Source organism: Aspergillus undulatus, assembly GCF_047715775.1.
Source record: "Aspergillus undulatus strain CBS 261.88 unplaced genomic scaffold BDV17scaffold_18, whole genome shotgun sequence".
NCBI classification, from domain to species: Eukaryota; Fungi; Ascomycota; class Eurotiomycetes; order Eurotiales; family Aspergillaceae; genus Aspergillus; species Aspergillus undulatus.
Genome location: NW_027396622.1, coordinates 76,025 through 102,017, shown reverse-complemented (window position 1 = coordinate 102,017; position 25,993 = coordinate 76,025). Strand labels below are relative to the sequence as shown.

The 25,993-nt window shown below is 50.9% G+C and overlaps 7 protein-coding genes across 7 annotated transcripts; 5 read left to right on the top strand and 2 right to left on the bottom strand.

Moving 5' to 3' along the window:
- Positions 1–1,197: 1,197 nt before the first annotated feature.
- On the top strand, positions 1,198–1,638 carry BDV17DRAFT_290395 (uncharacterized protein; the record flags this gene model as incomplete). The annotated part of the gene is made up of 1 exon (XM_073761897.1): positions 1,198–1,638. One exon carries the CDS (start codon positions 1,198–1,200, stop codon positions 1,636–1,638), a length of 441 nt encoding a protein of 146 aa, XP_073616520.1.
- A 939-nt stretch (positions 1,639–2,577) lies between these two features.
- On the bottom strand, positions 2,578–3,732 carry BDV17DRAFT_290394 (pyridoxal phosphate-dependent transferase; the record flags this gene model as incomplete). The annotated part of the gene is made up of 1 exon (XM_073761896.1): positions 2,578–3,732. One exon carries the CDS (start codon positions 3,730–3,732, stop codon positions 2,578–2,580), a length of 1,155 nt encoding a protein of 384 aa, XP_073616519.1.
- Positions 3,733–7,227: 3,495 nt separating this feature from the next.
- BDV17DRAFT_281177 (Metallo-dependent phosphatase-like protein) lies at positions 7,228–8,181 on the top strand (the record flags this gene model as incomplete). Its single annotated transcript, XM_073759981.1, has 4 exons — positions 7,228–7,374; positions 7,407–7,540; positions 7,576–7,918; positions 7,981–8,181. 4 exons carry the CDS (start codon positions 7,228–7,230, stop codon positions 8,179–8,181), a joined length of 825 nt encoding a protein of 274 aa, XP_073616518.1.
- Positions 8,182–8,930: 749 nt separating this feature from the next.
- BDV17DRAFT_260728 (60S ribosomal protein uL4) lies at positions 8,931–10,508 on the top strand. Its single transcript, XM_073757585.1, has 4 exons — positions 8,931–9,092; positions 9,231–9,325; positions 9,404–9,554; positions 9,612–10,508. Exons 1-4 carry the CDS (start codon positions 8,983–8,985, stop codon positions 10,372–10,374), a joined length of 1,119 nt encoding a protein of 372 aa, XP_073616517.1. The 5' UTR covers positions 8,931–8,982; the 3' UTR covers positions 10,375–10,508.
- Positions 10,509–13,288: 2,780 nt separating this feature from the next.
- On the bottom strand, positions 13,289–14,276 carry BDV17DRAFT_53866 (uncharacterized protein). Its single transcript, XM_073764744.1, has 3 exons — positions 14,052–14,276; positions 13,921–14,001; positions 13,289–13,779 (listed from the first exon to the last, which is right to left on the bottom strand). The coding sequence occupies exons 1-3, from the start codon at positions 14,098–14,100 to the stop codon at positions 13,460–13,462; spliced, it is 450 nt and encodes a 149-aa protein (XP_073616516.1). The 5' UTR covers positions 14,101–14,276; the 3' UTR covers positions 13,289–13,459.
- A 2,883-nt stretch (positions 14,277–17,159) lies between these two features.
- On the top strand, positions 17,160–20,612 carry BDV17DRAFT_53820 (Zn(II)2Cys6 transcription factor). The gene is made up of 3 exons (XM_073764743.1): positions 17,160–18,441; positions 18,501–19,428; positions 19,487–20,612. The coding sequence occupies exons 1-3, from the start codon at positions 17,471–17,473 to the stop codon at positions 20,513–20,515; spliced, it is 2,928 nt and encodes a 975-aa protein (XP_073616515.1). The 5' UTR covers positions 17,160–17,470; the 3' UTR covers positions 20,516–20,612.
- A 2,314-nt stretch (positions 20,613–22,926) lies between these two features.
- Positions 22,927–25,992, top strand: BDV17DRAFT_53775 (J domain-containing protein). The gene is made up of 4 exons (XM_073764742.1): positions 22,927–23,589; positions 23,690–24,037; positions 24,090–25,391; positions 25,439–25,992. Exons 1-4 carry the CDS (start codon positions 23,089–23,091, stop codon positions 25,586–25,588), a joined length of 2,301 nt encoding a protein of 766 aa, XP_073616514.1. The 5' UTR covers positions 22,927–23,088; the 3' UTR covers positions 25,589–25,992.
- The last annotated feature ends 1 nt before the right edge of the window (position 25,993 follows it).

The window sequence follows — 25,993 nt, the reverse complement described above, 5'->3', positions numbered from 1 at the left end:
TAAGGGAGTAAATAAATACAGAACAAGGCGGTAAAGACCTTGGTAATGAGCCGTTCACGATATATGCAGGCCAGAGGGTGTACTATTACCTAACCTGACCGCCGAGCCCCTCTCCAGATCCGAACTTGGAACTCGTTATTTACTCGTCACGACGGGCAATCAAAGAACGAAAAAACAGTGAGATCTCTGAATGCAAAATCGACGTCATACCTCTAGAGTTTGAACCCAGACTAGTGGATCTCAAAGTATAGGTTATTAGGTCGTTGGCTGTCAGATCCTAGCGCGGGCGCTTAAGCACAGCAGCCTCGTAGCAGTCGAACCACTAAAAGTCCACAATGGGATTCTCGCTCTCGGCATTCTGCAGGATGTGAAGAGTGCAGGGGTTTCGAAGTTTATTTGGGGATGTGGAACCGGAGTTGTTTCGATGTGCTGTACCGTTTGTAGGTGCTTGGCAGCCAATGAGTGTCTCATTAGGCGCTTATACAAACGAGCCATAATCCTGCTGGATTCATGTCGTTCCAATAACAGGTAGCTGGTATTCGCATGCATGCTCGGGGACCAGGCTGGAAAGGGAGGGGCTGCCGGGCCACTTTGATGGTGGGCGTCGATGCCTCGAAGGTAAGTAAGGCATCCAGATGCCCAGACGCATATCCTTCGTATGATTGCCGAAATTCGCGCCGGGGCTTGAGCAGGGTACGTGTAGTACAATACTGTTCTCCTAGAAAATACTAGATCCTGCTACACCTGAAGGTCTTCATCCAAGTCCTATGTATAAAAGTCCCTGAATTAACACTGATTTATCCTTTTTGCTATTAACTCCGGTGTGCTTTGCTGGCGTTGCGAAGAGGTTCTGAGACCAAGGACGAGTCTTTATGAGGACTGTATTGGGTCAGCCAGCCTTGGGCGCAAAGCTCTATTCCAATACCAGGGTTATACGCGTCCGGAGTAGAGGTCTGGCCATACTCCCCAGATATAGAAACGGAAGTGTCATCCCTAAACTCTACTCTTACTCGAATGAGTCAAGCTTTCCCTAATTCATCAAATATTCTGTCACTCTCCTTCCCTCCATACTCTTAGCGCCATGCTCATCCATATCTATCGCCGTATCAAAGACGGACCTCCTCTGCGAGCTTGAGAATCTTGCTGTGGTCGCAGAAGCCCAAGGCGATCACGACGGACCATTCCAGGATCTCTTCCATGAGCCTCGCCCTCACCCCTTCCAAGTCCCCCGCCAACAGCGCAACAGCCACAACCACAACCACAGGACCTCTGGTCCACGTACATCGTCAAGTAGAGGGACCGCTAGCAACCGCATCCAAGGTCCAAGAGATGGCTGGACTATGCCCCCGAGCAGAACAAGTAGGCGGCTATGGGGAGGACACTGGCGAAGCAGCATTCTTCTGCTTCGTGGACGGTGCCGCGAAACGGACCCTTGCAGCCGCCTTGCAATTTTATGCGACAACCTCGACCTTCACCTTCACGCCAACATTCATCCACATCAACAGGGCAGCGAAGGCGCTCTCGAGCTATAGCGCCGCGCCCTGCCTTAGCTTTGATGCGACACTGCCTCAGCATCGTGTCAGTGAGGCCGAGTGTACGACTACTATCGTCCCCGCCCAAAGCCAGTACCCGGTCTGATATTTTTTCTACGGGTCACTCGCTTGCCCAGAAGTCCTTGTCGACAAGCTGGGCCTCCGTCCGGATGCAGCTCCACAGCTCCGACCGGCCACGGTCCACGGTCAATTGAGGACCTAGGGTGGCAGGTACAAGGCTGTGGTTGACGGTGCTGATGTTGTAGATGGATGCGCCTACAGTGTATCGTGTGCTGAGCATGAAGATGTGCTTCGATACTACGAGACCGATCAATACGAGGTGGTACGGTGCGCTATCTTCATGCTTGATGCGGGGGAGACAGTTTGGGGGCTTATTAGTTGGCGTCTTTGATTGATTTACCCTGAGGATGCTTGTTCATGCAGCGTTCCTAGAGTCTGAGTTACTGGGAAGACTCTCCACCCCGGACGACCTCATCGACCAGCCACCGACCTCCTCCCCCTCAACCCCCTCCCTCAAATCCCCACAAGTCAACCGATCAGAGTTCGGCGCATATTACAACCAAGTTGAGTCGCAGGCTAGGACATAGGGCTAGGCTAGGGCTGGCATCACCCAGGAAACTCGGGACTTAGACAGCGAAAATGTTGTATTGCATGAGGCTGGAAAGAAATCTAGGTCTTTTATTGTCTATCCCTCCGCTCCGACCCAAGCGTAACTAATACATCTAATCTAGATCTAGATAGAGAAGCATGTAGTAGTACAGCACCAATGCCGACACCAACGCCAATTTTAGGTCTTCCCGAGTTGTTTCTTAAGTAGAGTAAAGGAAGAAAGAATTTTTTTTTCAGGCTTTCAGACAGAAAGGCACTTTTCATCACGTCGTACTTCGTCTTAACGTGTTGCTGATTTGGTTGCGTTGTTCTTTCGTAGGCTTCAACCTTCTAACCACTCCAATCTAAAGCCAATTCAGTCCAAGAGACCAAATGGAAGACACGGAGGAGTTAAAGGAGGAGAGAAAGAAACACCCTAAAGCTTAGTCCTAGCATGCCACTCCCCAAGAGCCCTCACAACCGCATAGACATCCTTCGGCGAGACATCACAATGAACCGTGAATCTCAAAACAGGCAAGCGTCTCGGCGTAGCAGGGGCAATAAACGGCGCGGCCAGAATCCCCCTCTTGGAGAGAAACTTGTGCAGGTCTGCAAGCTGCTCATCGTGCTTACAATGGATGCTCACAATGGCACAGGGGACATTCTTCAGCCCGTCGACGACACTTGCAACCTTGACCATCTCCGTGCGCATGAGGGTTGAGATGTTGATTAGGCGCTCGCGGCGGTCGTCGGCCCTTTTTATGACCTCCCAGAGGGCGCGGAGGCGGACGATGTCGTTCTGCACGAGGCCCGAGGAGAAGATGAACGGGTACGAGTGTTCCTTGATGTAGAGGGCGTCGGTGGCGAAGACGATTCCCGCGCGGGTGGCGTACGCTTTTGCGAGGCTGGCTGTTACGACTTCGACGTCGGACACGAGGTTCTTGACATGGAGGAGGCCGAGCCCTTGTTTTCCGTACAGGCCGAAGGAGTGGGACTCGTCGACGACGAGGAGACAGTTGTGCGCTTTCTTGACGGCCACGATATCCTGCAGGGGTGCGAAGGCGCCGCTGATGGAGTAGACTGATTCGACGAGGATGAGGCCCGGTCCGAACTTCTTGATCTTGGACTCGAGGTCAGCTACATTGTTCGGTTTGAAGAAGTGCACTTTTACGCGGCGCGCTGCGAGGCCGTCGTAGAAGGAGGCGTGCAGGCGTTGGTCGACGTAGACGTGCATGCCTGGGGTGCAGAGGGCGTGAATGACGCCGACGTTGGCAGCGTAGCCGGACTGGGCGAGGTAGCAGTCTTTGCCGTACCAGGTTGTTAGGTCTTTCTCGAGGGAGGTTTGGGGGTCGTGCTCGGAGAGGAAGACAGATGAGCGGATGTTGTCCGTGTTGTCGGTGAAGGTTGAGTGAATGAGGTCGTTGGCTTGCTTGAGGAGGACTTCGCGGTGGTGCACGAGGTTCAGGTAGTCGTTGTCGCCGACCAGGATGGTGTGGTTCTTTTCGGTGACGGTCATTATGTCCCTCAGGGCTCCGTTTCCGCCCCTGGTTCGGGTCTCGAAGTATTCTTTCACACGCCTGGAGTAATCCATTGTGCTGGACTTCGGCTTGGCTGGTGACTGGACTTGGATAGGGCGTGATGAGGACTGGGATCAGATATGAAGGAATGATAATTGGTAAGAAGATGAGGAGGAGGGTGAAGAGAAGAAGAGACCCTCACACCACTGAGAGCTTACTTGCTTATAACATGAGACTGCGGTGAGAGTAGGGAATAGGCAGTTTATTTCTTCACTTTTCTTCAAGATAATTGATTGAGGGGTGGAGCTGGTGCAGAGACTTTTGCACTAACATTCGCAATTCACAGTGTTGATGTGTGGTTGACCACTTATAGAGCAGGTCTAGATGAGGCCATCACAGGATCCTGAGAGGGATATCCGGGACCCAACTACTAAGAGCCAGAACCATAACCAGTTACTAGCAGGTAAATCAGGGCCTCGTCCTTCTTGCTGAATTTTATAACGCCCTGGATATCTCTTTTACGTTGGTAGAAGATGAGGCGTGAGTCATCTTGTGTTATGGCCCTGGATGTAAATCACAGGAAGTGAAGACTGAGTGAACTATTATTTGCTACGGGTCGGGTCAGAACACTGGCTTCGGAGATAAGGCTTGCTCATTTCCCCCTTGTTGGAGCTTAGTAGTCTTGGTGGACATGGCATCTTCAACAGCCTGAACTCATGGTATGCCACAAAGTGATATGTGACCGGGCAGCAAGCAGAAGTAGACGGCATGAGCTCCAGATGTCCCAGCATGGCAAATGTAAACTGTTAGTTAACTGTAATGGATATCAGTCTTTGTTAGAGCCCTCAAATCCATGCATGATGTGAGAAGACAAATAAGCCAACCCTAAATCACACCCACGACAAACCAAGCACTCTTCCAAATCTCAGGGGCGCCTTACCTCTTTCACAAGGGATGATCGGGAAGCTCTGGGAGAACACGTGGACAGACCTGAGGGCTACTTCTATGAATAGAATGAAAAACCTGAGATAGGTCGCCTGTTTTCGAGATAACAAGGTGAGTCAGTTGGGGCTCCGACGATTTGAGACACTATTATAGTCCTCGACCAGCACATTAAGCCTGAGTATCATCTTTGAAGCTTGACGATCCTACTCCGGAAGGTTCTCTCTGAAGTAGCGGGCGGATTTGAGTTCCGCATCGATCTGCAGTGAATAAACAGCGTAGAGTACCTCAACAATCTCGGTCTGAAACTTTCGACACCTTGCGCCTCACCAGCGCACTCCTCCACAGCAAATTTGCACAGCAACCCTTGCAATCAGAAAGCACTGCAAGGCAATGAGGGATAAGATAACAATCTCCTTTGTCACAGATTTCACGCCGTTGGATGAACAACATCCGAACACGTAAGTTTGTCAGCCAGCCCTGGAGGGTTTCGAGTATTTTCAACTATAGATCCTTCACCCGCTAATCGCATTTCATAAAGTCCGCAACACAGGGAACGGCCAGAGAGTTCTTTGCAGGTCGCGAGACGCGGATTATGCGCTGGAGCGTGGATTCATTACCCTGGGAAAGCAAGTATTGTATGGCAGAGCTGTCCGGCTCCTTCTTCATTATGCATGAAACATGCTGGCATGTGCGAGGGGCTACTTGGATCCAGACAAGAAGGAAGATTGAGAAGAGCTTCGTGCTGCTCTGAGAATGCTGGGTACATCTAGGGGTATGCGTTCCCCAATTCATGGACTCGTTCTGGACTGATGAGGACCACCGTGATTTGATACAGATCCCATGCTCTTGGACACAAGCAAATACCATCCCTGCTGTCGCAAAAACCCGGGGACTTTGTCCAGGACGCAAGAGGTTTCCCAGCCCTTCTGCAAGGCTGAGGACCGAGCTGCGTAAAAAAAAAAAAAAAAACCGCTTTTCTACTTCCGATTGGTGCCTTCTTGGGTCTGTCTTCGTCTCAAGAGCAATGAGCACTGCTTTCCATGACCGATCTTTCTGGAAGTCGCTGGTAGGAAGAGACATTGGCTTTGTAGCTTGTGCCTTGGATACAAGTAGCAATAGAAATATCGACTGGCGGTTGTTGTACAAGGTCTCAGCAAAGAATGGAGCTAAGGTTGGGACGACTGTCAAAGTGTGGGAGGTGATAATGTGGATGGATGAAAGATGCCCTCGTCGCGAAGAGAAGCTCAGAAATACCACCGCCATTGACGTTTCGTGGGCGAGCCTTACAGCATTACCACAAGGATACGTGTTTCATGGGAAGACGAGTCGAGAGGTCTGAGGTATAGCCTTCCCTTGTTCAAGTCGGAGTCACCATGGTCCAAAGCCAGAGGGCCTTGAAAATCGTCGCCTTGGAGTTCATCTACAAGAGCCAGGAAAGAAATAATATCACCCTGGGCTCTAAAACAAAGCACCCAATGACCATGAAGTCTGAGGACTTGGGGAGGGCACTGCACATATGGTATCTAGAGAAGGGGCAGTCTAGTCCATTCAGTGGCGATGGGTTGCGCGTCTCATTCGATGCAACAGAATTCGCCGGATTCCGAATTATATACCAAAATGAGAAAGTCTGGTTTGTAGACCTGCTGCGGAGAAATGGCAACGGAAGCATTCCTTTTATAGAAAATACACCAAGGATTTTTGAATTGCAGGCCGTGGGCTGCATTGCGTTTGATATGCGTTTGGACGAGGTAGTTGAGGTCGTTGCGACATGCGAGGTTCGTCTTTGTCTTGTTCTTCCTTATATTTTTCGGTCGAGGCTAAATGTCCGAAATAAGCACAGGGGCGAGCATTGGTGGATCTGGGAATCAGAGGACATTCTGGGCTCACGGTCGGGTTGCAAGGGAAGGAAGTCGGTTGAGGCTTCCCTTGCGGGATTGAAAACACAATACCTAAACTATCAGGCACTTCCCTGCTTCTTGGGGCCGTCTGTGTGTTTGATGTCTCGTCTTGAGCTAACCTAAAATGACTAGCTTAAGGTGATATTGGCAAATTTATACGCGTTCTTTGGTGCAGGGGTGTGGTCATAGATTACTCTCTATACAGTTCTTCTCTTCTGCCTATGGATACTATCAATCTCAATGATCTTCAACCCTGATATCATAAGCATACGTATGTCTAGTTTTCCCCTGAGCGTCAAGATCTAGACTTGGTCCGAGGCCCCTAAGAGCACATCAAGTGGATTTAGGGTAGTTTAACTGCTTATGTGACGACATTAGAAAAGCCCGCATCTTGAATAATCTCCTTGTATCTTAGAATGACTGTTTGAAGCGTCTAACGGGCCCTGGTCAGTAAAGCTCTGGACTTGCTTATACACTCCATGCTTTGACGCGGGAGCTGGAATATGCTTCCGAGCACAACCTGGACCTTCTTGGAGTCTCAGATTCCGCTCATATTTCTTTCATCTATCCGGTTTCAGCATCCTCACTGCGTCCATGGTCTTTGGACAGGTTACCTATTGTCGTACAACGATTTGATCCCCCGGCCGATCTCTCTTCCCTCATCAATCCACTCACGTTCATCTACAGTCTATCATTCAATCCTAGGCCTTTCTATCTCAATCAACCATGGCTGCCCATAACAGCTCACGCATTCCTACCTCATGCATCTCTTCCTCGCGTCCCGAAATAAAGACGCGGTTTCTCGTTATCTCAGATACACACGGCCATGAGATGCCACCCGAATACCCTCAACAAACAAGCAGGCGTCGCCATGTCACTGCGGCGACTTGACAACGGAGTTCAAGTTCGCCATCAAGTTTCTCAAGAACATCAAAGCCCCTCCCAAGCTTGTTATCGCCGGCAACCATGACTTCACCCTGGACACTCCTATGTTTAGACGGGATGTCACAGAGGTAACCCTTCCCTGGAGCCAGAGCTGGTTAAAGAAGAATATGGTGACTACGGAGAAGTCAGGTCCTTGTTCGACGAGCCCGAAACGAGACGAAGCGGCGTCATCCTCGATGAAGGCAGTCATCACTTCGCTCTACCGAACGGTGTATCAATCAAGGTATATGCCAGTCCTTATACCTCTTCGCTCGGTGACTGGGGCTTCCAATGCCACCCCCAAGCAGGCCATGACTTTGATATTAAGGACGGCGTCGACGTAGTTATCACCCACGGCCCGCCGAAGGGCATCATGGACATGACCGACTCCGGTAGTCGAGCCGGCTGCCCGAGGCTATTCGAGGCCATTGCCAGATCACGGCCGCAGATGCATTGCTTCGGCCATATACACGAGGGATGGGGCGCAAAACTTGTATCTGGCGGCCTGAGATTGGCGAGACGCCCTCGCATTTTACTGACTTTGACGATGGAAAGTCGAAAGTGCTTGGAAAGCTTTCCCAAGTCGACCCTAGAGTCCGAGTCATAGAGACAAGTCATTGTACGCGGGACGCGGGACCACTGGAGAAGAACTCCCAGACGCTTTTCGTCAATGCTGCCATTGAGGGCTCAGACGGTTTGCCGACGCAGCCTCTATGGCTCGTTGATATCGAACTCCCACCGACTGTACCTACATAAGCCGCGATTTCGACCACGTTCCCTACTCTTCTTTTTCCGCGACTGTATCTACGTCGACTAATTGAGAGCATCTCGACCAGAGCATAGATTCTGTTGTTTTTTACCTCATTAGCTAAATTAACCTGGACGCTTTACATTTCTTCCGATTGTTCTCTGTAGACCATGTTTGATAATCAAAAACTGGACTTGGTGAGAGATAACCAATACATGTCGTAATCGTGAACCAGTCGGTGTCGGAGCTCAAATATATAATTACCGGCGCGAAGCCCTCGCCCCACGAACGCTAACATGAGAACGACTGATTTGGGGCTATAGAGTATGCATGATTATTCCATCCTCAATATCTGCTAGAAATCACAAAAAGCGGTCATAGAAACCCACGACTATGTACTTAGTACTCCGTAGAGCAAGAGTCTTCATTAGCGTGGCATACAAGCTCCAAAAGACAAAGCTCAGGACTACGGTTTTGTTGCTAGTTTCCAGATATAGATACAGGAATTCATTAGTGATATGTGAGATGTTTGACGCGTTCTAGAAACAATTAAAATCGAACAGAAGGGAAATCCCTCAAGAAAAGCAACTTGTAGCAAAAGTAAAAATTGCTGCCTGAGGATGAGAGGGGCCGGATTATCATATCTAAGGTATCCGCCAAGAGCTCGAACGACCCAATGCGGTCGCAGGGCTTAGGGCTTTCCCGCACACGACCGGGCCGTGGAGCAAACAAGCGAAAAATTCCACCACTTCGAGAGAGACTTTGCTCCGCAACCTCGAAAGACGACAACCAGCCTCACGTCGACAACAATGGCCTCTCGTCCTACCGTCTCTATCGCCTCTGGCGAGGGCAAGCCCACCGGGGCTACCGTCCCCCTGCCGGCTGTTTTCGCCTCGCCCATCCGTCTTGATGTCGTCCAGTATGTGCGAATCTTGTTTTCGTTTTCAGCGCCGGGGGAGGATTGTTTGAGGGATTGGGGATGCGAAAACTCAGACCAGGATTTCAGGATACAAGGGGGTTTGAGAAGTGGAATTCGCGACTAACGGTGGCATTATAGGCAGGTTCACACCGGTATGGCCAAGAACAAGAGACAGCCCTACGCCGTGAGCGAGAAGGCTGGTGAACAGACCTCCGCTGAGTCCTGGGGTACCGGTATGTTGATGAACATGCACAATGACAATTGAGCTGGATTTGGAGGCAGGGTGTGCTGATTTGATTCTACGTCTTCAGGCCGTGCTGTCGCTCGTATCCCCCGTGTCTCTGGTGGTGGTACTCACCGTGCTGGTCAGGCTGCGTTCGGTAACCAGTGCCGTTCCGGTCGCATGTTCGCTCCCACCAAGGTCTGGCGCAAGTGGCACCAGAAGGTCAACCTCGGCCAGAGGTACGATATCCGGAGATTGAACGGTAGAGGGAGAAGTTTGTACTGACAAAATTTCAGACGTTTCGCTACCGCCTCTGCCCTGGCTGCCTCCTCCGTCCCCTCCCTCCTCTTCGCCCGCGGCCACCGCATCGCCAACGTCCCCGAGGTCCCTCTCGTCGTCGACTCCAAGACCTTCGAGAACGCCGCCGTGACCAAGACCAAGGCCGCCGTTGCCCTCCTCCAGGCCCTCGGCGCCGGCCCCGAGCTCGTCAAGGTCTCCAAGTCCCGCAAGATCCGCGCCGGTAAGGGTAAGCTCCGTGACCGCCGCTTCCGCCAGCGCCGCGGCCCGCTCGTCGTCTACAACCCTGAGACCGACGGCAAGGAGCTCGTCCGCGCCTTCCGCAACATCCCCGGCGTCGAGACCTCCCCCGTCTTCAGCCTCAACCTCCTCCAGCTCGCGCCCGGTGGCCACCTCGGCCGCTTCATCGTCTGGACCTCCTCCGCCTTCGAGGCCCTCGACACCGTCTACGGCACCACTTCTTCGCCCTCCGCCCTCAAGAAGGACTTCCTCCTCCCCTCTAACGTCGTCGCCAACGCCGACCTCACCCGCCTCATCAACTCTTCTGAAATCCAGTCTGTTCTCCGTGCGCCCAAGGGCTACGCCCGCACCAAGCGCGCCAATGTCCAGAAGAAGAACCCGCTCCGCAACAAGCAGGTTATGCTCCGTCTTAACCCTTACGCTGCGGGCTTCTCCAAGGAGAAGCTTGGCCAGAAGCCTGTTGAGGGCGGCAAGCCTACTGCTCCCGCTGAGTCTTTCCTCCAGACTCTCCGTGAGGACTAGATCTGTCTCTCTTTGCGTTTGATGTGAGGTCAAGAGTGTTTCGATGATCGGTTGGTTTCTCTAAAAATGGTAGCAATAAGCAAATGAACGGATTTGCAATACCCAGTTTCGTCGAGACTTTATTTAGTGCTCACGTGTAATGAACATGTAATGATTCATCAACATGGATGCTCTGTACTCGGTAGTCTGCAATGTGGACGCTCAGAGCAGAGCCAACGTAGATCTAAACAGATACTGTAGAGTACACTTGATGGCTGCTCAGCGTTGCCGCTCTATACTAGTACCTACCGTACTTTGAAAGTAAATCCTCGGCACTTGCAGCTCAAACATATAACCATTTATGCTGCGTTTGCATAATTGTGCACAGCAAATTTGCCATGCTAGGTAGATACCGCATACGGAGTACTTCCTGCTCGCCATGGAATGATTCATGATGGGCGACGCCGCCGTTAAACCGCCGCACAACTAAACTACCGGGCTAGGTCATGAACATAGTTATCCATGGTAGGGTCGATTCGACACCTGAACTACGGAGTAGCCTCGCAAGAGTATCTCAGTTCGGTTTAGCTCAAGACCACTATAGCACTGGATCTATAGGACCAAGTGTCTCAATAATTCAACCGATGTCTTCTCAGTGGATGAGGACAGGGTGCTAACGCTAGGTACCACGCTACTTACCACGTAGCTTATCTTGTGCGTGGCCACTGGCATTAGAAGTTCTTGACGACCACAGAACTCGATGAGAGGCTGACTCATGGAACCCCGACCGGCCGAAACTCCCAGGGATCGGAATATCGGGAGTTACATCCAGATTGATGTTGACGTGGAGATCATATTGACCACGGATTCCAGCTTCGAGCACGGAGAAACTGGAGAGCAAGAAGGAATTCTTCCGGGTGGCGAACTGTAACGACGTGGTACCTTGCTGATACACCGGCATCGGGCGTCATACTACAACTCTGACCGGCTCTTCTATGGGGTTACTGACTAGATTGTAGCAGCTGAAATATCGCGCGGCAAGTTAGAGACCTAGAATCCAGGTGAGACAGGCAAACTAGCCACGTAGGAAGCAAGTACAAGAGCAGTCCAGACTGTGTAGGCAGGCACCTTGAGCAATGCTCTAGGACAAACCACCTTTTCATTGAAGCCAACCAGGCCCGGCACCCGTTTCAATTCAATTAAAAACCCCTCACATAGGCCAAGCGTTTCTTGAGTTCGCAATGGGATTTCTATCCGGGTTGATTGACTCGACTGGTGAAGTGGTGGAGCCAGAGCATACTGCTCTTTACGCCGCGTGTGCGTATCCTATACTATGTCCGTCAAGCTGAGACCAAGATTGAACCTTGCAACGTCAGGTAGGTTGAAGTCGGCTGTGCTTGATGGATGCCAAAGCTCCGGTTTTTCGATGAAGCCAGTAGACGTCTGGCTGGGATTGCCACCTCTTCGCCCAACTAACCCCTAGCAGAGACGAGGAGAACGAAAAGGACGGTCTTTAACGCTACTGCGTCGAGATTTGAAGGCAACGGTTTGCCTGAAAATTCTGTATCCGCAGCTGTCGGGCCAGACGGGTCTGTAGTCGGGGAATGAAATTTAGGGTACGGTCCGCTGCTCAGCTCGGCTCTCAACGCTTAGGTGCTGCGGTGCCGTTGTGCCCTGGAACTAGGCAAGGGTCTAGTTAGGGCGTTCATACCGAACGAATCGGTGTAGTAGCAGACAGATTGATCGGAACTTCCGACATCCCCGATCCTGGAAAATTTCAAAGGTAAGATTGTCAGACACTGAACGTGCGCTTTAGCGAGGTTATTACCTCACTGGTTGCTAGCGGACTGACCGGATACGGATGAATAGCACGGTTCGAGAGGCGGCTTAGGCGAGCGGTTATTGACCGGGATAAAGAGGATCTCCAGGCTAATGGCAGGCAGTCTTCACCGTCTCCGGGTGCCGACTGAAGATTCTATTGTACGACCGTGACGTGCATCGTACTTCCACAACTGTATACTAGCAGGCCTATACCCGCTTCGCGTTCATCTTCAATTGTGCCTTTTCCATTTTCATCATCTTGTTGGAAACAGGCTGAAAATGGAAGCGAAGAAATCAACGCAATCTGCCAAATGACCGAGGTCGAGTCGGTCATCCCGTCTCGCTTAGTGCACTGGACTCGAGTAGGGAAACCGGTCATTTTTGCCATTATAGGACGAGAAAAATTGAGCACAAATCGATGGCCATGTTCTAGGCAATTGCCGAGCTCGAAGAAGTTTGAGGCTAATGCCAAACATGATTAATGCCCAAGCAAGCATAGTACATCCGCTCGGTAATTAATATGATCAGAGCCTGCGTATGGGGAACCCTGTTCGGCAGATATGAAAGCATTGCGAACTGCCCCTGACCCTATATTGTGAGCCTAGACAGCATTAATTTATTTCGGGCCCACAACCAAACGGCGCATAAGCACTATAGTACTAGTTCTGCCGTAACGTCGGCATTGGCGTAGTATCAACTCAGAATTAGCACGATTCCCAACACATCTGTTTCTGACGGAAAGCGCACTGTTGTAATCCAACCATGCGTCTAGGGGAATCGCACGCTTGTGTTATGGCCTAGTAATCAGCGACGCCAGGTCCATACTCTTTCGTAGACCACTTACCACTCGTGCGGGCTGCAGTAACTTGAAGGCCTTTTGTCCTCTTCGTGGCCAAGTAAGACTCACTGCTGACCGTCTTGAGGTGGGATCTTGCGCCTTCATTGGGCGTGTTGGTGTCACCGCGATCCGTGACTTCGCGACTTTGGAAGTTGAATCAGTAGAATCCGAGGGCGACACCCTATTCTTGCCAGATAACAGATGGCGGTACGCTATCAGTCTCGTCTCCGTCGTTGACACCAACAGAAATAGAGATGGGCAAGGCAAAACACCGCAGAGCGCTCTCTGGCGGACGAAGGCTGAAAATCGCGCGACATAATATCGTAAAGAAACAAATGTTATGCATGGACATAAGTGATTGACAGGGGTTGCCTGACAACTGGACGGGGGGTTGTGAGTAACGTCAGGAATCCCAGTTGGTGCCCAAGGACGACCGTGGACGAAGGATCAAACACCTCGAGGCCAAAGAGGAAGGCACGTGAGGAAAAACCTCGACCACAACAACACATGACGTCGCTTCCAAATGAGCTCACGGAGGCCAGCTGGATTCTGAAAGTTCAGCTCCGAGTTCGCAGCTTCCGAAGATTCTGTCCTCAACTTCTCTGTCCGAGGCGCCAGTCGCACAAACAGGGACCACGCATCTCCCGCCGCTTGAATCGTCGTTAGCAGCAAATCGCTCGTGCAGCTCAGCGGCAACGCACAGCTCGCCCATGTCCGTTCTCTCGTACCCTCACTGTGACGAACTAGGACCTGGGCTAGTTTTGCGCCTGTCGAGGGGCAAGTTGATGGTGCGGTCGCGAATCAGTCTTCCACAATTTCAGATGCTCGCAGTCCAAAGCGTCAGTGATCTACGTGCCAGTACACGAAGATCCTGGCCCTGCTCGGTAAACGGAGTTGTCTAAACTTACCAGGTACGGAGGATAGACGCCGGCCGGTATTACAATGCTTTAGCCTCTTCCTTCTGCTGCAGACTCCCTTTGTCCAATTTCCTAGCGCAATGTTAACAATTGAGCGTGCTATGTAGGCTCGCCGTTTTCACCGGTTCTATGGGCCCTCATGGGCTCATTCCATCCAGAATCCCGTCCCATTGTGGCGTAGCAGCAGTCCTATCGGAGTCGGACCAGGCGATTAAATTTGATGAGAATCACCGGGACTACGGCCGCCGTTTGGGCTAAAATGAGCATAAGCGGCCATCGAACTTGATTCGGTTCTTTTTTCGAGTCTGCCAGGCTGTCAACTGTAGAGCGGAGACCTTGGCATCCGCCTGCCTTGAAGGATTGCCGGGCGCAGGAAGCGATGGTTTATTGGTGGGAGTGGTACTTTGTGATAATGATCAGATCATGGTTCACCAGATTCGATCTCTTTATAGCTTCGTACCGTGCCTAGGTCCGAGCGGCGGCATAAGCGACTGAAGGAAGATCGCACAGGAGGCTGTCCTGTTCATTCGATGACTATTCCCGAGAGGGCGTTAGTGAGGGATGGCAGCACCCGGCCATGATAGGGCGAGCTATCTCGGTCTACGCACGGATAAATACGATCTCGACTCACATCGCACCAATGGCCTTCCACGCGGAGATTTTCGTTTCTGGAAAGATGCCGACTCTGAATCAAATTGGCACATGTCAGTACTCCTGTACAAGAAGTTGCCTCATGGCGGAATACTGATTTGATGCTACAAGGAGAAGCGCAAATTATTGCTAGACAAAGGGGTGGTCTATGGGGCCAACATGGAAACAAAGAGAAACTAATAATATGTATCGGAGGCTGGAGCTGCAGATCCGATCGCCAGAGCTTGAGACGCAACAAGGTAAAGTATGGCCGGCCGCATCAAAATTTAGAACGGGAGTCAAAGGATCCTGAAACCGGGAGTCAGTCTCAGCACCAGCTGCGCCTATCTACATGCAGGAGCCGTGTTTCCAGCTTCCACCTGCACTTTAGCGCAGCTGTCCCCGCGAACGACAAGGACGAACTGGAAACCGACAAAAAAGAAACTAGCCTCACTCTCAACCCCCAGCCTTCTGCAGATACAAGGAAGGGCTGTCCATCAAAGAGACAGATATCCACATTCCTGAGAGCCCACTTGTATCCCACCTGCACAGGAAGTCGCAGTTCTTTTGGCCCCATCATCTTCCCTTTACCACAGCAGCCGACACCGAGGGGTGGCTGACCCAACTATTCCACATAATAGACCTTCGTCCCGATGACTGAGTAAGAAGCGATGACTCCTCGATAGTGCTTGATATCCCTGGTTACCAGTCAATGCGAAGGAGGTACGGAGTACGGACCAGGTACCTTGTGATGATCGACCGTTGGGTTTAGCGGGTGAATCAAAATGAAAGGAGCTCAAACATCACGGGCAATTCGTCGTTCTGATATTCAGACAAGACAAAACAAGGTTATTTTCAAGTGCCGTTCCGAGGATGCGAGGAGACTCCTCTCTGGCCTATGAGCTCACGATGGAGACTATGGAGAAGGAAGGATCTTTTGAAACGCCGTCAGAAAATCCTTCTTGCGGGGCGCGGGTGGATCCTAGGCCAGTTAAGACCGAAGCGAGATGAGTCCAGACGCGAAAAAGCAAAGAGGCTGGATACTCGAAAAAAGGGAAGCCAGAGAGGAGGTCAATAATGGTCCATTTATTATTATCGCGTGAGTGGCAGAGAGGATGAAGCGTCGTCGCGAAGAGGCCAAACCTGCCTCGGCCTCAGATAAACCATGGCGCTGGATCTATAAGGGGAGTACCCGAGTAATGGGACCCATACTCGAAACACGGCGAGTCTGAGTCCAGCCCTAGGACTCTAGGAGCATAGTAGGGCGGGATCTGAATGGGAAAAGACCGTGGTTCGTATCGCAAACAATCACAGACCCAGGTCCTTCCTGTGAACTCGACTAAGAGTCTCGAACTACCCTCTACATTCTTCTACCGAACGACCACACACCACTCGCTTTTCATCTTTCCTTCATCCAGCTTTCTGCTCCATTTGTTTTCATGTCATTCAGTCCCGATCCGTCGTGCGTTGCTTAGTCCTTCCGTCTCTCGTATCTTCTCCGCCGATCCCCTGTCAGCTGCAGGGTTCATACCAGGGCACCCATATCCTCAGCGTCAAACTCGACAACCAACCTGGTATTTCTCCCCGCCTCCAAACCCAAAATATACCACTCGCAGCCCTGACAGCGAATCGCTGATCGCTGGGTCTGACCCTTGTCCCATCAAGATTTTGCCGCCGGCATGACATCCTTCCCAGCATTCATTGTTCCCCGTTAGCGGCTGCATTAATCTCGCCAACAACAGGCCCTTTTGCCCAATAAGGTGCGTATGAGCGGCTGCTGGGTGTTGGTTCTGTATTTTCCTTGTGAAAGGACATTTACACGCATTGAGAAAGGGCAGAAGGAGAGAAGAAAAGCAAATTAATGGACATAATGATAGGGAATAACCCACCTCTTCACCATCCTCGCCTTTCTATTCGCCTCTTCCTGCATTTGGATGCGGAGGCTGCTTCTGGACAAAGGGGCGCCGCTCTCTGCTTTTCCCTTTCTCGTTCATGGCCCGAGTCTTTCCAACTTATCTCTTTCTGACCCTATTGCGTCCTGCAGCTCAAAGGCCACCTTCTTACCTTGTCTACAATTTGCACCAGTCTATCACTTGGTGACCTAGCCTTTTGCGGATTGGGGGTCATTCGGGGCTGTTGGTCTGTCTCGAGTCCAACAACGATCTGGATAGGCACTCGTTGTTCGAAAGCCTGAGTGATCGGCTGGGATCCTGCAGCAACCCCGGCCAGGGGAGCTCGTTCAGAGAAAGGAACCCAAGAAGAAAAGAGTTTCAGGGCCGTTTGCGCCATGAGCGTTCGCCATTAGATCTCACTTCAGTCTCCACTCTTCCTGGTTTACACTATTCCTAGTGTACTGGAGTTTCCAGTAATCAGCGTGGCAAAGACCTGCCCTTTATTGAGGTCTTCATTCATTGGCGTCTGTCATTTTGAACGATTCATACTTAACCGGCACCACGTTCGCTTCCCTGTGCCGGATAGTATACCGAAACTTGACGTCGAGACTCTTATCTTCAGAGGGCTTTGCCTTCCCGACCCATATTTCTGGACTGTCGGTTATCACTTCATACTTATCGTTTCCGACTGGCCCTTTGGTTGATGCGCTCGGCTTTGCAACGGTAACCGCACAGCTTATACAAAAGGTGAGCCGATACGAAAACAGGTGAATCTAGGATGTGTCCCATAGCTCTGATCATTCTCGTCGCTAATGCTGCTGCGATCCGCTAGATCACCTGCTCGAGTTTGAATGCGGCACAGCCCAAAGCTCTTGTTCCATTACTTTTGAGGCCCTGATCAGCCTCAACTAGAAGACCATCCAGGCATTTAGGCTACAGCAACAAGGCCATTCCTACTGCGAAGAGAATTTGGCATCCACCCAGGGTCACTGTTCAAATCCAGCCGAGCCGTACGCGCGATGTCGTCGACCTACTACATTGGACCTTTCGGGCGTATGTTACCTGTTGCCGATGGTCCTGCGGAGCAAGAAACGGATCGTCCAGCTGCTAACTTGTCAGTCCCGACATCTCACCCATATCAGCTTCCGCCGCCCCGTACTTCAGCTCCATTGCAGTTTGGAACAGACCCCTTCCTACGCCCACGGAACCGAGGCGAGAGAAATGATGAGCGAGAGGAATCTCCTGGCTACATGAGAGGCTGCGGTTACCAACAACCAAACGAGCAGCTTCCCTCCGTTAGTCAACTTCTAACTCCGACAGCACAGTCAAGTCGGTCGCCTTCACCTTATAATCCACGTTCTTTCGGTATTTACTTACCCTCAAACGAACACGGGGAGCCACACGAGCGGTTGCGCTATAATGAGCCTAGTACGCATCCTCTGGGCTCGCGGTACGGTGTTTACGAGCAGCCTAGGGCGACACTCGATGCAATGACTTTGCCGCAGTCCCAGAACCTACCTCCGATATCTCACCTCTCAACACACACCCACAGCCATGATAATCCGGGTTATCCCAACCTCAATCCGAACTCGCCTCATCCTCCGTATCCTTCTGTTTTGCACCAGCGTTACAATGATGAATCCAACGCAAGAACACCGGGGTCTGTACCTCAGTTAGGCACCGGAAATCCGGAATTCTTTGATGCTATTGGAAAATCAGTTAAGTCGCAAGTACGCCTGCACGTCGTGGACGAAAGGTACATAGAGGGTGAAGGTTTATGTTACATATACGCCGATGGCTCCCATTGCCCCAAGATCATTGACGGCGTCCCGGTCAATGCTAATTGGGGCATTACCAAAGCGGGTAAACCACGGAAAAGACTAGCCCAGGCCTGTCTCACTTGCCGCGAGAAAAAGATAAAGTGTCACCCAAATCTACCAAAATGCGATCAGTGCCAGAAATCTGGAAGGGAGTGCAGGTTTGAGAGTGCGTAAGTATCTGTGCAAAGGGCTAGAGAGTCTGAAACCTAATGGCTTACTTTCGTCCTAGGCCCCGTGGTCATCGTGCAGTGTCAAAGGCATCACAGTTTACAAGGAAATACGACATGAGGGAAAGTTCTTTGCCGGAGAACCCTAACAATGCAGGTACTTCCAGTTCACTATACTCTGTTGCGAAAGCTTCGGAAAGCTTAACATCCCTACCCGGGACGAATTCGCAGTCTCCTTTGTCTGATGATTCAATGCTTACGCCTTCTGCCGTGGATAGCTATCGTGACAACGTTACCAGTCCTGAACAGCGGTACGCAGCAAGACTGCAGCACAATTCTGGGACACATGAGAATATACCGAGGCACTCAATAGGAAGTGCTAGCTCAAACGCCACAAATTACGCCGGCTTATTGACGGAAATAAAGGACCCTGACTCTCACGATTCCATGGCGAATGAATGGAGAGCAGACCCGTATACGACCGATTCCGGATCTGCAACCCATTTCATCGAAAATTATTTCACATACGTCAACGACCGCTTATACTATATGTTTCCACGAAGACGCTTTCTATTGTGGTTCAAGACGTCTCATACGAATTCAAGTCATACAAAGTCACTTGATGATCACATGCTTCTCTACTCTATGATGGCATTGGGCTCAGTATTCTCGGACCGCCCTGATAGAATGGCAGCCATGAAACGGTACTCTCGCACAGCCAGATATGCTCTCGAGCATAGCCAGCGAAGTCTTACTATACAACTTGCCCAGACTCGCATCATTTTGAGTCTCTGGTACTACGCAATTGGTGCACTCGCGAAATCATGGGAAGCTGCAGGGGCAGCGGTGCGGACGGTCTGTGGCCTGCGTTATAATGTCGAGATGGGGGGTGTTATAGTAGAGCAAAGCCAACCATGCGAGTACGGATTACATCCTCAAGCTTTAATTGAATGTCGCCGGCGGACCTTCTGGTCAGCCTTTTTAACGGATGTGAGTCGTATCCTCAGCCCTATTCTTGTCATTCCTTGTCTAATCAAAAATTTCACAGCGTCTTGTCTGCTTTTATGCACCCTCAACTACCTTCATCTCCTCTCAAACAGCATTCTTGAGACTTCCCTGTCGAGAAGAAATCTACGAAGCCCAAGAGTACACTACGGTGCCATTTTTCCAGACTTTCTTGAACCAAGTTCCTTCTCATGATAGCGAACTTTCCGGTTTAAGCGCAATGGCGCTCCTGGTAGACGTCACTTCGATATGGGGAGATGTATCAGATCATGTTTTTCGACTGTCCTTGATTCCGGCAGAATCATACAATCAGCTCTTCGAGGAATTCTATGGTAATATGGTCCGCCGGTCAGAGCAATGGCTCTCACGACTCCCAAAACACCTTACATTCACAGCGGTGAATCTAGAGCGAAGTATCCAAGGGAGGAAAGTCGACGCGTTTATATTAATCCACCTCTTATATCACGCTTCTCTGTTGAAACTAAATCGATACACACGCTCGCAGCTTCTACGGCCGGGAAAAGCAAAACAATACGTCCATACGGCCAGAAATCATGCCGCAGAAATTCTTCGGACGGCCTTGGCTCTAATCCGCTATGTCTCCGACTACAACGTGTCACCGTTGACAACTGAACCAACTCCCAGAGCGACATTATTGAGCCCCTTCCTCGCCTACGTGATCCTTTCCGCAATCGACGTCCTCAGCGCCGGCGGTCAAATTATAGACTTGCCCGAATGCATCAACCTTATCCACGGCGGACTAGACGTTGTTCGAGACCTCAGTTGCTTCTGGGGCAGCATTAGGCCGCTCGTCACGCTCATAGAAACACGTCTAGATGCCATGGTGGCGGCGCATCAACTGGTGACGCCAGACTGCGGCAAGGTTGCTTTCTTTTTGGATGGGCCTTCTCTGGATAGTCAGGTTCAGAATGGAGTTCAGAAGCAGGGTTCGTCTGTCAATGAGGATTTGTTGTACGGTGGGCTTCCTCGTGAACAGCTCTTTCATGCTTTCGGGCTCGTGGATCTGCTTTATTCGGTGAGTAATGTGCTTTGGATTAGGGTCCGAGGATGAAGAGCGAAACAGACGTTACGTGAGCTGTACGAGATGATGTGATTGTGATGATATGATGAACGCTTGTGAGATGTAGCAGGAGGCTCTCTGGAGTGAAGTATGTTTATAGACTGATTTGGTCTGGGTGGTGTTCTCCTTTAGATGTGCCGGTGTTCGTTGTAATTAATCTTGATAGATGAGAAGACTTTGAGAAATGGAGATGAGATCCGAGATGCGAGATGAAATGTATAATAATCTTGAAGTTAATAAGACGGTACCTTTTGCCGGACTGATAATATGGGGCCTTGAGAGAATATTCCGTCCCCGTGGACCTTGGCTAGTGTTGCGGAAGGCGCGAAGGGGCCTACAACAACCGCTTGAAAACACCGATTCTTCCACATCTTCCTGATTATCAACATCCTCATGAACCTCACCTCTTTCTACATGGCTGTCACGGATTGATTTGGACGTTGATATCCCACCTACTGTCCTTTGAGAATACAAAGTTACTTCACGGGAGATGCCCCTCGATTCCAAGCGCCAGCAGTCCTGCACCCACGCATTGACCGTTTGATACGGTCAGATTATCTACACTACATTTCTCGCCCCCCGCCTATCGATACTTTCTGCGTTCCACTAATAGAAGGATGTCTAAGGACATATGGTCGCCCGGCACACCCAAGGAGAATGTCTGGGCTCTTCAAGACGCTACCTGTGTTTCTTTTAGGCCACCCATCCGCACTGCGTACGACCCGCCAAGGGACGCCAATTAATATCTTTCATATACAGACGAAGGTTTATACAAAAGGGTCGATGTCATTGCAGAAGATGGGTGGAAATCGAAACCAAACACGGGCTTGGAGGATACGAAGGCTGCGAGTCACCGCTCTGAAAATACGTCTTTGTCAGATGGGAACCGTGTAGAGCCGGAGATCGAAGCAGAAAGTCGTGGTCTATTTGATCCTGCTGGCGATAACGGGATGCGGGTTGGCAGTACCTATTTCAATGACTCAGAGGCGGAGGCAGATGTTATCGTTGCTTGATGGTGGCCAACCGCTTGATACTTGGGGTGAGTAGTATTCCCCCGAGGATACTTTCTGTTCCTCGGTTGATCGAAAGATGCTAACGACTTGGTATTGAAGTGGAACCTGACTTGTCTGGTCTGACGAGACCGGCTGCGGACAAGGTCGAAGGCGACAAGTCGGGGCCTGTTTGGGCGGTTCACTACTATGTTTCAGGGAAGCACCTACGATATGCCTCGTGGGTCCACGGAAGGCTGTTGGAAAATAGCACCTCCAGTGGACCTAGAAAGACCATCTACGTCCAAAATTACAGCCCCGAGGCGCTTTACATGGTGCTGGAAATTCTTCATTGCAAATTTGACTGTGTACCGCGACGAATTAGCCTTGAGCTGTTGATCCAGGTGACGATTATAGCAGCGCACTTTGAGTGTTTTAATACCCTGGGGTTCTGCAAGGATATGTGGGCTCACTGGGTGGAGGCGAACGAAGCCCGTATCTTGAGAGACCGAAGTCTTGTCCTATGGCTTTATGTCACTTGGACTTAGGCAATGAGACTAGAGTGGCACGATACGGTCTTCAAGGCTATACATCGAATCGAGGAGCTAATACCTTCGACGCTGGGGCTCTCCTTCCCGAAGGGAAAGATTGATGAGCAAGCTCCAGACATCTCTGAAGATCCCGGTCCACGCTTCGAGGTAGCTAACTAAAAATCGTGCCAGACGAGATCAATGCCTTGAGGATGGCAGTTATCCAAGACATCACCGACATAGATTACAACAAGACTAGGAGTACGTTTGATCCTGCCAGCGATTGCTCTTGCTGCAAATACCGCAGGGAGTCATTGCGAAAGGATCTGACGATGCGAATGCATGAAGCAGGCCCGTTTCCAGAGAAGCCCCAGGCGCCTTTCCCAGGAATGAACTATGCGGTACTCGTGAGGCAATGGGCATCCGGCCTTCCGGTAGTAAAAGCTCGTCAGGAACGATGCATTTGTCTTCAAGATATTTTTGCGAAGTTGAAGAGACAAATCTTCGAGCGGTTTACAGTTTATAATTTGTCCTGTGGTTTGTTGTAGGCCCGCAGAGTCCTGGCTGGTTTAGATCTCGATCAAAAAGCCCCAAATACCTTTCATCGCTGATCGAGGTCTTGTTTCAGAGCAAGATAGGAGCTAATTTAGCAGATGGCGATAAAATCATGGATTTTAGTAGCTTTAAGAGCAGTCGATTTCAGACATAAAGAAGGACGGAGGGAGCAACTGAGCAAGCCTCCCGTCGGCGTCGTATCGCGCCTGACCAGAAAAGGGAAAGCTCCAAAGACAGTCCAGGGCCTGGCCTCGACGTCATTTTTCCGACCGATGTAGATACTCCGCGTAGACCGAGAAAAAAAAAAGGTCAACTCAAGAAATCAACAGCGACTGCTAGTCCTCCCAGAAATATGTGCCGTCGAACAGTATGATTGAGGGACAAACTCGAGCTTTACATTGCTAAGTTCTGTGATTCCCATACCACCAAGGTCGTGAAGAAAGGAGAACAAAGCAGAGAATCGGCCTCAATTCCACGCCCAATCGACGCGATGGACAATAATAATGCGCGGATGAGCACCGGCAACGCCGATGCCGCCGCCGATGATACAGAAGCCTTCTCCCTCCTCATGGCTTACCCCGAAGAAATCGACTACTACGCCCTCCTCGGCCTTCCCCGCGACCCTCCCCCCACAGACAGCGCGATCCGCTCCGCATACCGCACCCTCACACTAAGCTTCCACCCCGACAAACAGCCGCGCGAGTTACAAGATACAGCGAAACAGCAGTTTGAGCGAATCAGCGAGGCATACGAGACGCTTATCCATCCGCAGAAGAGAGTCGTTTATGATCTGCTTGGTGCGGAGGGGGTGCGCAGGGAATGGGGGGCTGGCGGGACGATGGGGCGTGGAGGGGAGGCTGAGAGGCAGCAGAGACCGGGACAGGGGCAGGTTGGGGTGAAGGCTATGGAGCCGGAGGAGTTTAAGAGATGGTTCTTCGAGACGATGAAGAGGAGGGAGAGGGGGGTCGTCAATTCGTTGGTTCGGAGTAAGGTATGCTTGATCCCTTTGCAGTTGCTGCGTTTGTTGCCTGGCGGTGCTTCTATCTTGCTGTTGGTGGTGATGGGATGCTCAATACTAACAGTCTTTGTAGGGGTCTTTGATTGTGGGCATTAATGCTAAGGATGTGTTTTCAATCAGGGAGGTTGTTCCGGATGATGAGGAAAAGCAGGGGGCGGAGGAGGACTTTGCGGAGGAGCTAGTCATCCAAGCTCCGAAAATCTCAGATTTTGCTGTTCGGTATTCCTTCGTGACGCCGTTTCCGACGTTGCGCACTCTTCTCGGGGAGGATGAGAAAGAAGATGAGGAGAGCGAGCAAGAGGAAGGAAAGGGCGATAAAGCTCCAGAGTTGGAGATCTATGCTGGTATCTCGGGCCATATTCAACGTCTTTTCCAGGAAGTGGAATTGGAGTATGATGATGGGGAAACGGAGATGCGCAAGGTAGAGTCGAGCGTCGTCTGTATCTTGTACGATCTTGCTAATAGAAACATAGGTCCCTCTCCCTTTGATATTGAGTACACAGTCTTTGACCCTCGGAGCCAGCTCCAGTCGAGTTTTCCGTGCTCCAAATCCCAAGGGAATCCTTAAGCGGTGGCCATTCTCCTTCCTCCAAAACTCCCTCGTCAGCGTCGATGCCGCTGTCTTACCAGCAACAACATTACAAGCAAATTTGGCTAAAAGTTTTGTCCTCGCCCCAGGGACAAGGCCTTTCAATGTCGTTCTCGGAACAATCCTTAGCCACTCGATTTTCCAAGCACCGCCGTCACTCAACCTTCAAATAACCAAGGGGATCGGCGGCGACAAAATTGCGTTCTGTAATTGGTCAAGTGGCTTCCTTCAATGGCCCTCTGTGATACAGACATTGCTGGCTCCTTTTGCAGGGAATGGTATCCTATTCGAGAACGAGCAACCGGTGAGCCAACTTCAAGTCGGGATTATGTCTCGAGCAACAAAACTCGCATCTGGATTAGCAGACGATGACGAAGATGTTCCGGAGCCCGATGAAGAAGACGAAGAGTATGAAGCGTTACGTGCCAAGCAGCGCCAGGAACGCAGAGCCGACGAAGCCTGGCAATTCGCTATCTCATCCTCTCCAGCCATGAATGGCCTCGTCTTCAAATATTCTCGAAATGTCTTCTCCGGGAAAGCGGCCACCGATGTTGCTCTTTCTCAGTGGAGCTCTGAGAAGCATTACGCGCTACCGCCAGCAGACGAGCCGCGGTCCGTACGGCTCGAGATCGCAAGTAACCTTAGTGATAACCTCTCGCTTGGCTGGAGTATCCATGGCTCGCGACAGGTCGGTGAGCTAACGCGCGTGGGTTGCGGAGTTGGTCTTCAACCTCGTGGGTTGGTCATGGCCATCTCATGGTCGAGACTTGGACAGACGATAAAGCTTCCTGTGGCCATCTGCCCAATCGATGATGTCGATTCGAACTCGGCTACATTGGCAGTTCTTCTTCCGTGGCTAGCATACTGCGCCATTGAGTTTGGGTTCATCCGCCCTAGGGAGCGGCGAAATCGCCGAAAAATGATTGCTCAACAACAGAAACGGTTGTCGAAGCTGGTTCCTCAGAAAAAATTGGAAAGCGCCCAGGCGATAGAGCTCATGGCTGATCAAGTACAACGACGGCAAGACAAGGAATATAGCCATGGTGGCCTCGTCATAACCAAAGCAGAATACGGCCACTATCCCAAGGCCGACAAGAACAAGGAGCCCGAAGTGACAGATGTTACCATCCCTGTGGCTGCATTGGTCGATCATGGTCAGCTTGTCATCTCCAATAAAACAGCCAAGGTACCTTCACCCATACATCATCTTAGAACGCTACTGACCTTTCATAGTTCCACATTCTCGGATTCCACGATCCGGCTCCGCTAAAGCCGAAAACCCTGAAGATATGGTACCAGTACCATGGCAAAGAACACTATGTCCAGGCTAAGAATGGCGAGGGTATTACTTGTCCTATGCGGTCCCATTCGGTCGCTGCCTGAAGCATTTTCCATTTTGGAAACTCTCCGATATTGTACTATACGGCCACACATATCGGCGCTTGCGTATTGGCCTTGCTCTATATTCTCGACTACTCTCTGATATGGCCGCAAGGCCAACATTCCACTCTTGTACCTTTAACTGTGGCAGGCGTGTATCACGCATTTTCTGGCGGCAGCGTCTTGGATAGCCTGGCGTTTGTTTTGCATGGAACTAGAATTCGCATTGGAACACTATAAGAAACATTAGCATGGAGAAACTCACTCACCATCCCTCTAATAAGGTCTTCCCTGATATAATCTGAATTATTACACTATTCTCGACTGAGCTACCTCTATACCTCCGCTTATAGCGGCACGATGCTTTCCGCAATCGGGACGTTATCTAATCGGTACGGTGCGACACGA